Source organism: Cotesia glomerata, linkage group LG5 (genome assembly GCF_020080835.1).
Source record: "Cotesia glomerata isolate CgM1 linkage group LG5, MPM_Cglom_v2.3, whole genome shotgun sequence".
Classification (NCBI taxonomy): Eukaryota; Metazoa; Arthropoda; class Insecta; order Hymenoptera; family Braconidae; genus Cotesia; species Cotesia glomerata.
Window position 1 is genome coordinate 23,755,595 of NC_058162.1, and position 14,892 is coordinate 23,770,486.

The following is a 14,892-nucleotide window of genomic DNA, read 5'->3' on the forward strand; positions in this document are numbered from 1 at the left end:
CCACATCAATTTTAATATATTTTATATATATTATAGCATTTCACAAATACCATAACCATATATAAAATATATAAAAAATGCCATGTGGGTACTCAAATGAAAGCTCTTGATGAGTGTAACATCGAAATGAGTTTATATCTTAAAAAATGTCAATAATTAAGATGACCTTGTATCTTGTGAACTATTGACATTTTTAAAGATATAAGCTCATCCCGATGTTACACTCATCAAGACCTTTTATTTGAGTACCCACATCAATTTTTAATATATTTTATATATTTATGTATTTCACAAATACCATATATATAAAATATATAAAAAATGCCATGTGGGTACTCAAATAAAAGCTCTTGATGAGTGTAACATCGAAATGAGTTTATATCTTAAGAAATGTCAATAATTAAGATATGACCTTGTATCTTGTGAACTATTGACATTTTTAAAGATATAAGCTCATCCCGATGTTACACTCATCAAGACCTTTTATTTGAGTACCCACATCAATTTTTAATATATTTTATATATTTATGTATTTCACAAATACCATATATATAAAATATATAAAAAATGCCATGTGGGTACTCAAATGAAAGCTCTTGATGAGTGTAACATCGAAATGAGTTTATATCTTAAAAAATGTCAATAATTAAGATGACCTTGTATCTTGTGAACTATTGACATTTTTAAAGATATAAGCTCATCCCGATGTTACACTCATCAAGACCTTTTATTTGAGTACCCACATCAATTTTTAATATATTTTATATATTTATGTATTTCACAAATACCATATATATAAAATATATAAAAAATGCCATGTGGGTACTCAAATGAAAGCTCTTGATGATTGTAACACCGAGATGAGCTTAAATCTTTAAAAATGTCAATATTTAGGAAAGTACAGTGCAATTTACCAAAAGTCATGATTTAATAAAGCAAAATTTTACTTTTATTTAGTTTACAAGTGACGGCAGTCACATAGTGACTGCAAGGTTGCTAGTTTGCATTAATTATATTACATTATATCAGCGTTTATTGTAAAATACCAAATTCTATCACAGCTCATAATTATCTTTTATATTTTTAAATATTAAAAAGGTTAATTTATTTAGTGAATTTAATTATTATCATGTATTCTAGCTATAGAGTTATAAAAAGTGTCAAAAGAAAATTGTTACTTTTGCTTTTTATTTCAAATAAATATTATTATCAGTTAACAAATATTCATTATACTATTAACAAATATTTATTAACATTTAATAAATCTTATTTTATGAATAATTTATTAACTGTTAATAAATATTTATTAAATCCTATGATGTTAAAAAATCATTTATTAACATTTAATAAAGCTTATTAAATATAAACAAATCCTTCTATCAATGTATTAAAGTTTTTAATTTCATTTTTTAAAATTTTATAGAATACTAATTTTTTTTTCTCAGCAAATTTTTTATAAAAAAATTTAACTTATTTTTAAATTAAAAATTTTTTATTAAAAAAAAATTTCTCCAAAATTGCTTGAAATAATTCTCAAAATTTTATAGAATACAAATTTTTTTTTCTCAGCAAATTTTTAATAAAAAAATTGAACTTATTTTAAAATTTTAAATTTTTTAAATTCATTTTTTTAATAAAAAAAATTTATCTAAAAACACTTTAAATTTTTCTAAAAAAAAATCAATTCTCTGACCAAATAAAAAATCTAAAAAAATGTGTGAATAGTTATAAAAAAGCAAACAAGGATAAAAATGTATTTTCCGTGTGCTTTTGAACGTAAAGGACATATAATATAACTAAAGGACAAAGAACCGAGGGATGAGATAGATGATATGTGAATTGACGGGGCATTCACTCGCTTACGCTGGTAGCTCCAACTAAAATTCAAACTCGGTAGTATAGGTTCAACATGAGCACAAAACGCCAGACGGTCCGACCAGGGGGCTCCTGCTCTTACACGGGGGAGTAGCTACGCAGTAATTCACGGGGGGAACCCCGAGCACAGAACGGATAGGGCTAGGGCACAACAAATGCCCATTTCTGTTCGAAAAATATTCTAGCTGCACTCTCACCCCCATGCACGAGCACAACTCAATACTCTGTACTTATGCTATAGGCCAATACTTGGCTCCACGATCTATACTCGACACCCTCCATTCCCTTCTGTACTGTGTACCAATACACCAGCATGTGGTTCTCTCAATAGAACAGACGGTTTTATTCTTTATCACCGAAAATCTACTAAAAATATCATAAGGGCGGGCATTAATTCACGGGCTTTATTTTTTTACTCCAAGAATTTTTTTCGTAATTATTTTTATGTTACTTGTTGGAGGACTTATGTTCACTTCAATACTCAACAATTGAACATTTTTTTTTTTAGAAAATATTTGGATTATTTTTGAACTAGATAGCGTTTTAAATTTTTAAATTTAGACAAAGAAAATTTTATTTTTTTAATTGATATTAATGAATTAAATAAAAAAATGTTTAATATATTTTTCCTTGTTTAAAAAATAATTAGAATATTAGATAATTATTTAGCTTCGTGATCTAAAATATTTTAATTCATTAAAATTAGCAACCTTGCAGTCACTATGTGAATTAAAAATGCATAAAATTTTGCTTTATTAAATAATGACTTTTGTTAAATTGCACTGTACTTTCTTAACTATTGACGTTTTTGAAGATATAAGGTCATACCGATGTTACACTCATCAAGAGCTTTCATTTCAGTACCCACATGCATTTTGATATATTTTTCATATATACATGTATATAATATATATAAATATATCAAGTATTGATGTGGGTACTCAAATGAAAGGTCTCAATGAGTGTAATGTCAGGGTGAGCTTATATCTTTAAAAATGTCAATAGTTCACAAGATACAAGGTCATTTTTTAATTATTGATATTTTTTAAGATATAAAAGCTCATCCCGATGTTACACTCATCAAGAGTTTTCATTTGAGTACCCACATGCATTTTTGATATATTTTTCATATATTTATATATATAATATATATAAATATATAAAATATATGAAAAATTGATGTGGGTACTCAAATGAAAGGTCTCAATGAGTAACATCAGGATGAGCTTATATCTTTAAAAAAGTCAATAGTTAACAAGATACAAGGTCATTTCTTAATTATTGACATTTTTTCAAGATATTAGCTCATCGCGATGTGACACTCATCAAAAGCTTTCATTTAAATACTCACATCAATTTTTTCATATATTTTATATATATGGTATTTGTTATATACACGGAAAAAAACAAACTGTAATATTCACTCGGATTCCAGTTAATTTTTATAGTTTCAAACAGTAAAGCGAACATCGGGGTGGCAAAAATATAAATATTACAGAACTTAATGTAGAAAGTATAAAAGCCACAATTTATAATTTAATATCCAAAATAAGTGATTAGTAGCTGTCACTATAGTAAATAATGACTCGTTCATCTTAAAAAATTACAGTTTCAAACAGTAAAAATTGCCATTTCAATATATAGTCCATATTATGAGGAGAAGGGGAACTTAGATGAAAAAGAAGGGCGTCTCACTCTGGGAGAATTTAACATTTGAAACAGTAAAAATTATACTTTTAAAATATACATTTTACCAGTCCAAGCAAGTCAATAATTACAGTTTGACTTTTAGCGTTTAAAATTTACTATTTTACTTTGTAAATATTGACGTTGTTTGTATTAGAAATTTACTAACTTTATTTTATACTTATTACACATCATAAAATCATTTTTTAGGTACGAAATGATAAATATCAATGTCTGAATTCTTAATTATTATACTTTAACATTTTAGACATTCACATAGCGAATATTACTGTTTGAAATAGTATTTTCTTCCATGTAAAGAGTAAATTGTAACGTTTAAATGATAAATATTATAAAGCGAATAGTAAAATCACGATTTTACTGTTTGAAATGGTAATTTTTAGCAGTTGATCATTACTTATTATACGTCGACTGTTATTTGTTACAGTTTACTTTTTTCTGTGTATATAAATATATAAAATATTGATGTGGGTACTCAAATGAAAGGTCTCGATGAGTGTAACAGCGGGATGAGCTTATATCATTAAAAATGTGAATGTTTCATAAGATACAAGGTCATTTCTTAATTATGTATCTAGAGGTAGAGCATTTTCGATTGAAGCCTAAATACTTATCATAATAGATTGACTATCAGTGAGAACGATATGAAATCTTGAATAGACTCAAATTCAAGTCAAGACCTTTGCAATGACACTAAATTTCACTAAAAAAAAAAAAAAAAAACGATTTTATCATATGACTATTCTGGAGACAAAATTTTTCTTATTTTTTCAATAATATAGATGATATTAAAATTTTTTTTTTAATTTAAAAAAAAAAAAGGAAAATTTTAAAGAAAAATTGTAAAAAAATGTTCAAGAATTTTAATTTTTGATAAAAAAAAATAATTTGAACTATTTAATAAAATATAGTTTATCTGTGATTATGTAAATTATTTAAAAAATAAAATTTATAAAAATATACATAAAAAAATTTTCAAATTTTTTTCTTTTGAAATTTCATGTTTGATAATTCAATTATTATTAACCAAAGTACTATAACCTAAACTATTGAATAATTACCAACAAATGTTCAACCATAATCGAATTAGCAAAAGTGAGCCACAGTTATCTATACGATTATCTTATAACTTATGATTTCATAATAATTCCAACTCTTTGATTCTATTTTTATAGTTTTACTATTACCAATATATTCCCGAGTATTGATCCATGATACTAAAATTAGTTGACATCCCATATATTTAAAAAAAAAATAAATTTTCAAAGGAAAAAAAATTCAAAAAATTACACTGCGAGTTTACTGTTTAATTAAAAGTAACATTTAAATTATAATAATTTTGCTGACAATTAAAAAAACTATTTAAGATAGTATCATTTAAACTTTAAATAACTTTTGAAAAAGTAAATTTATCAAAAAATAAGAAACTTTTTTTGTAAATTGTTCAATTTCCTACAACAAATATATACCAAACTTTTTGTTACGTTGCTTGTAGGACGAAATATAAAATTTTGAAGTATAAAAAAATTTTTCATGTTATTTTAATGCAAAATTTCAATTTGCAATCTCTAAAAATCAATTTTTCAATTTGAAAAAAAAAATTTTTAATATTTCGTGAGCAAAAAATTGCAATTATGAAAATTAATTTAGCAAATATTTAATAAATTTAAAAATTTTTTTAACAAATAAATTATGGCAAAAAAATAGATTTGTAGAAATTTTAAAAAATTATAAATGGATTATTATTATTATTATTATATTTTTACCAGATGTATTAGTCTGTTCTACAAACTTCGTTACATTTTAATTATAAATGTAATTTTTTTAAAATAATTTTTCAAAACAAATTTGTTTGTTAAAAAAAATTTAAAAAATAGTCAAGACTGCTAATTTTAATTTCATGTTGCAATTTCTTCAATAAAGACTCGGAATTAAAATTTTCTGTAGCTTTTGAAAAGCTATTTTGTCCGAATTAGAAAATTTATATTTTTTATTTTTTATTAAATTACAGGAAATTTTGATTAATTTTTAACAAGTCAAAAAAAATTTTTTTAATGTTTGCTCAGAATAATATCAATAACCATACAATAATAAATTGTTCTTAACAGCTAGTAAATATAATAAATAAAAAAGAAACCCTCAAAAATTCTCTTCCACTACCTAACTCCAAATAAATCTGATCACAAAAGCGAATTCTAGTATTATACCCAGTCCAAATCTTCCAAAGAATCAACACCCTAAAATATCATATTCTGAAAAACTCTCAAACTTTTCAGAATAAAGAACCCAGGTATAAAAGAAGACATTAGCCTAGCCTTAAGGCCTGATCAAGTCTGAGCCTAGATCAAGTCTCCACCAAAAGAATATTTACCAGAATAACTCGCTGAAATAAAACTAAAATATATAAGAAAGAACTTACCAAACGACGCCAAAAGCTCCATATCCAATAGCCTTGTCCGGCTGGTATGGCTCCTGGGGCTGAGGAGCAGGAGCCGCTGGGTGATAATAGTTAGACACCGGCTGCCCGTGGGTTCCGGAGTTCCCAGCGGATCCACCGACTGGAGCAGCCCCCTGCATCAGCGACATCGACACGCTCATGGACACTCTTGAGTGCCGGCTTGGCCCCACTACTGCCATCAAGTGTTCCTAGGGGTCCTCTGCCCTAGGATGTCTTCTAAATCACCGATCACCAGGAACAGGACCAGAAGACCAAGCAACGAAACTCAAACTAAAACTCTCTATCTATTTCTTCTTTCTTCTTTCTTTAGTCCTATCAATGACTAACCAATTAATCTATCACCGGTTGACTCACACTCTAGATTTTCTCATCGCACATCACCAGGAGTATTAATTAATTAATTAATTAATTAATTAATTTAAAAACCGCAGTTCTAATTACAAAATGTCCTTAAGAAGAAATAAATAAAATTATAATAATAAATCACTGACAAATTAAAACTAACCTGGTAAAATATTTTATTTCTTCAATAAAACCAATTCTAATCTTTTAAGACTCATAGGTTAGGTCAACTGTGCCAACACTCGCGCATATTTGCTCCGTTGATCCGTCGGCTCATCAACCAGTCGCCGTTTCTTCTTTGATTTTTTTTTTTCCAGGTGCAAAAATTAAATGATTTCTTCTGTGATAAAAAAAATAATTTAAAATTGAGAATCAGGAAGAAGAAAATTTTAATTGTCAAGTACTTGGGGCCAGTGTCCTCAAGCTTGATTTTTTTGTTTTGTTACCAAACGTCGTAGCGCACACTGGTGGAATAATAATTAAATTATTTTATGCAAGTATAAAATAATTTTTTTTTAACTTAGATTTAAGTATCACTATTTTTATTTATTATTTATAATATTGCTATTTATTTATTTATTAGTCACTGAATAGTTTATTTATAATAATAGTTCTGCACATGGACTCACTGGAGCACTAGGTGTAGACAGAGCTTGGCGTTGGTGTAGAAAGAGTCTTTTGGGCGGAAAACACTCTACTCGGGAGGGAGTGGACTGATTAGCTGATTGATTACCGATTTAAACACGATTTTCTTCACGCATACGCGGACACTACTTCCGAGACTAATTTTTTTTTCTCAAGGAATTTTTTAATGTTATCACTGGATTATTTAACTAGGTTTATTATTATTTACTTTTATGGGTATGTATATTGTATAAATATATATATATTTATATATATATATACATATATGTATATATATATGATGTGTTATGTAGATGTATAGATAGTTATTGTTCCTTGGCGACTTGGGAAGAAGAAACGTGAGACGAGCGATTACTACCGAGGCTCGTTGGCCACTGGCCTCCCTCTGCTGTGGACACTCATTGTCTTTCTATTTTTGACAGCGCGCTCTGCTGGCAGGTTTTGAATCACGTGGCTGCGCAGTTAGGAGATTTTTGGTTGGTGCGCACCCAGCGGGAAATTTGAATAAATAAATTTTTAATTTTTGCTAAATAATTTGATACTGGTTACCTGCAGTCACTACGTGACTGCTGTGACTTGAAAAATATAAGTAAATAGAATTTTGTTTTATTAAATAATTACTTTTGTTAAATTGCGATGTACTTTCTTAAATATTGACGTTTTTAAAGATATAAGCTCATCCTGATGTTACACTCATCAAGAGCTTTCATTTGAATACCCACATGGATTTTTGATATATTTTTCATATATACATATATGTAATATATATAAATATATGAAAAATTGATGTGGGTACTCAAATGAAAGGTCTCGATGAGTGTAATGTCGGGATGAGTTTATATCTTTAAAAATGTCAATAGTTCACGAAATACAAGGTTGGTTCTTAATTATTGACATTTTTTAAGATATAAACTCATTTCGGTGTTACACTCATCGAGACCTTTCATTTGAGTACCCACATGGTCTTTTTTTTACATATTTTATATATATATGATATTTGTGAAATATATAAATATATAAAATATATGAAAAATTGATGTGGGTACTCAAATGAAAGGTCTTGATGAGTATAACATCGAAATGAGCTTATATCTTTAAAAATGTCAATAGTTGACAAGATAAATGTCATTTCTTAATTATTGACATTTTCTAAGATATAAACTCATTTCGATGTTACACTCATCGAGACCTTTCATTTAAGTACCCACATGGCCTTTTTTTTACATATTTTATATATATATGATATTTGTGAAATATATAAATATATAAAATATATGAAAAATTGATGTGGGTACTCAAATGAAAGGTCTTGATGAGTGTAATGTCGGGATGAGTTTATATCTTTAAAAATGTCAATAGTTCACGAGATACAAGGTCGGTTCTTAATTATTGACATTTTTTGAGATATAAACTCATTTCGATGTTACACTCATCGAGACCTTTCATTTGAGTACCAACATGGCATTTTTTATATATTTTATATATATGGTATTTGTGAAGTATATAAATATATAAAATATATGAAAAATTGATGTGGGTACTCAAATGAAAGGTCTCGATGATTGTAACATCGGAATGAGCTTATATCTTTAAAAATGTCAATAGTTGACAAGATAAATGTCATTTCTTAATTATTGACATTTTTTAAGATATAAACTCATTTCGGTGTTACACTCATCGAGACCTTTCATTTGAGTACCAACATGGCATTTTTTATATATTTTATATATATGGTATTTGTGAAGTATATAAATATATAAAATATATGAAAAATTGATGTGGGTACTCAAATGAAAGGTCTTGATGAGTATAACATCGGAATGAGCTTATATCTCTAAAAATGTCAATAGTTCACGAAATACAGGGTAATTTCTTAATTATGTATCTTGAGATATAGTATTTTCGTATGCAGCCCGAATACTTATCAAAATAAATTGACTATTGGTGGAAATGATATTAAACCTTGAAAAGGCACAAATTCAAGTCAAGACTTTTACAATAACACTAAATTTAACCGTAAAAACTCATCATATAAATACACTGGCCACAATATGTTGGTTATTCTCTTAATAATATAGATTTTATATAAAAATAAAATTAGCTAGCATCTGAAAGTTTTTATAAATTCTTTTATTGAAAAAATTAAAAGAAAAAATTTCACATGTAGAAAATTTTAAAAATTATCCAAGCAATTATTTTTAAGAATTTCTTGACTTGCAATTTATAGTTGTTGAAAGTCGGCTAATTTTAGTATCATATTTTTTATAAAAATTAAAAAAATTTTTTTAATTTTTATTTACAGTATATTTATGAAGTTGGACTAAAATAGAAATACGTTTTTTATTCAAAAATTATGAGCATAAAATTTAAAGATAAAAATGTTTAAAATTTTATTTAAGGTAGTTAGGCCCAAAAAGCAAAAATTCAAGAAATCTCCCAAACTCCGTATAGAAGTAGTTAAATACATAATACACACGCTGTTAAAATTTAGAGACGATTTACTACGTCTAAACGAAAATAATTGCAATTGAAAATGACATTTTTACACAGGCGGTATGGGAAAAGAGAGAAAAAACCACGAGTTTTATTATTTTTGTATTGAAGAAGTTTTAAGAATTTCACGAAAAACTAACATTACTTAGATTAATACATGTATAATTACCCTACAAAATTCTGGAATTCCCTACCACATAGTTTTTGAGAAATCATTGATAAACTAGTAAAGTAAACAAATAAAGTCATGCGTGGAAGTAAGTGAGCAATAGCCCGTAAGAGAGGCAACACTAGCGCGTGACGAAGACAGCAGTAGCATAAACTATAGGTTGGGAAAGAACTACCTTACACTGATAGAAGGATTTATTTGTATTAAAAAAATATTTGTTAATAGTTAACAAATCATTTATTAGAGACCATTTTTTAGTATCAAACAAATATTTCTTAGTATTTAAAATGATTTGTTTGTATTTAATAAATCAGATATTCATTTATTAAATATTAATAAATCTTTTTAAATACTAAGAAATATTTGTTAAGGACTAAAAAGTGGTCTCTAATAAATCATTTGTTAAATATTAACAAATATTTTTAACTATAAACAAATCCTTCTATCAGTGTAATAAAAAATTAGGAAAACGGTTGACTCTGAAGGCCATCCCTGCAACTTCCCGCTTATTCCATACTTAGGCGCTTAAAATTGCACCAATGACGTTTTTGAGCTCTTCGAGCTCAAAAATACTATCTATGGGTTATTTTGAGCTCTCCAAGCTCAAAGAGATTGCTTTCCTATGCTTTTGAGCTCTTTGAGCTCAAAAGTCTGATAAGGATTTGATGACACTATTTTTTGAATTTTTAAACCGCAATAACTTTTGAATGAATAAACCGATTTTCACGCGGTTGGCAGCATTCGACGCAGTTTTTCAAGCCTCACAAAAAATCTCAAATTTTGAATTGATCGGGGTAGAAATTTCGGAGTTATTCCGAAAAAACACTTTTCGGTTTTCTTTCGTTCACGATATCTCTCGAACAAATCAACCGATTTTGACCGGACTGGTGGCGATCGACGTGGTTTTATGAGGTTAAGAGCTGATTAGTTTTGGAATTGAACCATCAAGCCGTTTAAAAGTTATTCCAAAAAAACTACATTTGAAAAAAAATTTTTTTTCAGTTTTTTGAAGATTTCTCAAAATCTATTGATCTGAATCGGTCCAAATAGTTTTCAAAATCTAAGTTTGGTCAAGCCCTTTCGAATGGCACCAACCGCGATGAAATCGGTCAAGCCGTTCAAAAGTTATAAGCGGTTCACATACTTTCACACACACACACACAATCACACACACACACACACACACACACACACACACACACACACACACACACACACACCGTGACAACCTCGCGGGGATAGTCAGGGAAGCTTCCTGTAACCTTCAAACGTCGAGATCTGATGAAAACTCGGTTTTTGTAAAACGGGGTGAAAACAATAACTTCCCGATTTTTGAAAATCTTTGATTTTTGTAGCGGGAAGTTAAAAATAAAAATAAAAAATTTATTAATGCATGTAAAATTCTTTAAAAATCTAAAAATTTATCAGTATCATTTTTTTTTATGTTCGAAAAACAATAAATCCCTAGATCTAAAAAATTATCTCAATAAATTTTTCACAATTAAACAAAAAATTACTATATTTTAATACAAAAAAAAATTATGATATTTCAAAATAAAATTACTAATCCTATAAAATTATAAAGGAATAAAAGTATTTTATTTACAAAATTCAATAACGAATTAATAATTGTATTAAACATACAAAGAAGTGTAATTTATTATTAACAATTTTACAATAGTATTTCAATATCCAGTTATAAAACATCTACAGAAATACAGGCAAGCAATTTACAAAGCGTCGATGTATACCTTGACATTGACAATCATAATTGGTCCTTGGTGAAAATAATCCCGCACCAAGAAGAACTCGGAGGTAGATAAATTTTACGCGAATAACATTTTAGTCCATAAATATTGCAATAAAAAAAAAAAAATCTCAAAATCGGCCCGAGTGTAGATAAAACACAATACAATTCAAGTGTAAAAGGGAATGAAGAGTATTACTACACAGAAAATATTTTTGTTCCTAATTATTTCCTTGAGCCAAAAAAAAAACTTTTTTTTTGACATTAGAAATTTCACTTATTCCAACAAAATTAATTCTCTTGCTTTAAGAAATACGTATCTTGATTCAAGAAAATTTATTTAAGTCACGAAAATCTTGTTGTTTTGAGAAAATTCAGCCTCTTGCTCCAAAAAATTTAGTTCCTGATAGAAGTAAATTTTCTTATCTTGAGAAAATTTCTCTCTTGCTCCAAAAAATTAAATATAAAGATAGAAGTAAATTTTATTGATTAGGGGGCGTCCATTAATTACGTGAGGTATTCTAGGGGGGGAGTGGATCATGCTAAATCTTACCAAATCTCACTTAGGGGGAAGGGGGGGTCTTAACAAATATCACGTAATTTTTTCTCTAGCAGAAAACAGTGTAAAATTGCGTGAAAAAGTATTTCTATAATAAAATATGGCCAAATTTGACACAATAGTGTTTGTCGTATTCGTCTGAACCCTGCAGAGCAGCAAAGTAGCGCTCGATTGTTTAATTTGATTATTGATCGATAGGATTCACTAATTTTTTAGGTATAGATTTCTTTAGAAATCTATCGGTGGTAGCCGGTCTCATGTCGTAATTTTAATACAATTTTGTCATAATATGTTTAATTATCTTCAATTTAAACTATTGTTCGTCGACTTTTAATACTTTTTTCAATTTATTTCGTAGTTGAGAAAATTCAAAAAAAATCAATAATAAATTAAATTTTAGCTTTTATCATCAAATGACTTTTATATGTAAAAAATCCTATTTTTTAGGTAGATGTCTTTAAATATCTATTTGCTGTAGTCAGTCTCATATCGTTATTTGCAAAAATATAATAAAAAATAAATTTTAGGACATTAGGGCCTTTTAATAACGTGTTTTTTTCAATATTCAAACAAGAAATCTACCTATCCATGTCGGGTGTAGCCGAATGGCACTTTTTTTCTCAATAATCCAACCCGTTTACAGCCAAAACATAAATTTTGAATAATCTCGCGTGAGATTAGGGGAGGGGGAGGGAGTTGAGGAAAATTTTACGAAATCTTATCAAGGGGGGAGGGGGGGTTAAAAAATTCTCAAAAATGCCTCACGTAATTTATGGACGCCCCCTTAACATGTCAAATGGGAAGATCAAATAATATTTCATTATTTTTTTTCATTCAATATGTAAAATTGCACGCTAAAATAATATAAAATGGGTATCAAATATTCAAGAGAAAAACTTTCTCAAGGTGAGAAAATTTTTTTCTCAGCTGAAGTAGATGGCGCTGCTTCCCTAAAGTATCTAAAAATCTTGATCAAATATAAAAATTTATTGTATCAAGTAAGGTAAAAGCCCCAATAGATGATCATGTACCAGTATATGATCACTCCATGTATTTGTATACCTATATTTGTGAATATAGATATACAAATACAAGGAGTGATCATATACTGGTACGTGATCATCTATTGGAGTTTTTACCTTATTTAAGATAATTTGAATTAAGGGGGTATTCTAGTCTAGAAGCATGAATTTCAGGTAATTTTTTGAACTGCCGTAAAAAAAAAAGCAATCAATATTTTTAAAATCCATTTTTTTTTAAGTTATTTATTAACATTTCAAGAATACAGAAAAAGATAAAAAAATGAAAAAAAGTTGAAAACTCAAAAAATTAGCAGCTGATAAAGTGGGGGGGAGGTCTCTCAAAAAATTGGCACGTGACCATGCCCACGATTCCAACCCTCCTATCAATCGGAAATAAAAAAATAAAAAAGATTATTAATCTAGAGTAATGTCACTATGGGATGAACTAGGGAAAAGTTGAAAAAAAATTTGGAAAGTTGAAAAAAGGTTGTAATCGTGGGCATGGTCACGTGCCAATTTTTTGAGATCCCCTCACTTTATCAGCTGCTAATTTTTTGAATTTTCAACTTTTTTATTTTTTTATTTTTTTCTGTATTTTTGTAATGTTAAGGTAGTACTCTCACCAGAGTCGTTTTCTTAGGATTTTTTTTTAACTTCGGCAGATTAATATTCATATAATTCTGCGTCGATTGGCGCAATTTGAAAATTTTTGACCATTTAGTTTCAGAGATATTTAATTTCAAAGTTTGAGTTTTGAACGCTCTTTTACATTGCGGTATACGGGATATCGAAAAGTTTACCTACAAACATTTTTATATCTCAGAAACTTTTCTTAGGATTCTTTTAAAAAACTAGAGTAACGTTAACTAACAACTAAACAATTTTTTAAAAATAATTTCATTGATAATTACCACATAGTTTCAGAGATATTTATTAATAAGTAATGAAAAATTTACCAGATTTTAGCCGAGGAGGGGGTACGTTAATAAAACTGTGGCAACAACGCAAGTTTTGTGAGCCGCGAAAAAAATATGAGACGCGCATGCGCTGAAAAATTTGAAAAGTTTAATTTACTTTAAGTGTAACATTATAGTTATTAATTTTATTTATTTAAAAAAAGTAACAATGATTATATTAAGAAATTAAATATCTTTATATATTTATAAAAATTCAAAAGTTAATAAGTTGAATATAATAATATATATTAATCTTTCATAAGTTATAAAAATAATAGTCAGATGAAATAATAAAAAATACTAAAATTTAAAATCCGTAAATACATCAACATAAAAATTCAATTACTGATTTTTCTGAAAAACAAAACAATATTGTCAATTATTTTTTTTCTATTTGTTATTTGCATATTTGCTAGTGATTTCTGTCGTTTTTCAAGGACTTTTTTTTATGAATCGTCCTTTATAAGTCAATTTTTCAGACATTGTAATTATATTTCCGAATAAATGTATGTAAATAAATAAATAAACGCATGTGTCAAAACAGAGGTTAATCTACAGTTAATCCAAAACACTACAGTATAACCACTATAAAATATCTTAACGCTCACGCAGTGTTGCCAGACTTTTCAAACGATCAGTCTCTCGTTTGTGATTGGCTAAAATAAGTACATAAACAGCAAAAAGTTTTAGGCTTGTCAATAATGACTCTAAAGTATATGTACCATACACTCTAGCACAAACTTTTGACGACGGAAGTCGCGAGGGTACTACCTTAATAAATAACATAAAAAAATATATAGTAAAAATATTGATTGCCTTTTTTTTTACGGCACTTCAAAAAATTACCTGAAATTCATGCTTCTAGACTAGAATACTCCCTTAAGGAAGTTCGAGCGTAACTAATGAGTCAAAATAATGT

At 27.8% G+C, this 14,892-nt stretch overlaps 1 protein-coding gene across 3 annotated transcripts in view; it reads right to left on the reverse strand.

Moving 5' to 3' along the window:
* The window catches only part of LOC123265636 (serine/threonine-protein kinase NLK), a 91,380-nt gene extending 83,959 nt beyond the window's left edge, over nucleotides 1-7,421 (reverse strand). Inside the window, exons 1-2 of one of the 3 annotated variants that reach the window (XM_044729460.1) lie at nucleotides 6,970-7,420; nucleotides 6,002-6,846 (exon numbers count right to left, since the gene is read on the reverse strand). In XM_044729460.1, coding sequence (XP_044585395.1) covers nucleotides 6,002-6,219 — 218 coding nt within the window. In that variant the 5' untranslated portion in view covers nucleotides 6,220-6,846; nucleotides 6,970-7,420. Of the gene's footprint in view, nucleotides 1-6,001 lie in introns of all 3 variants that reach the window. The other 2 variants (XM_044729459.1, XR_006509619.1) reach the window with 2 other exon arrangements.
* Nucleotides 7,422-14,892: the final 7,471 nt, after the last annotated feature.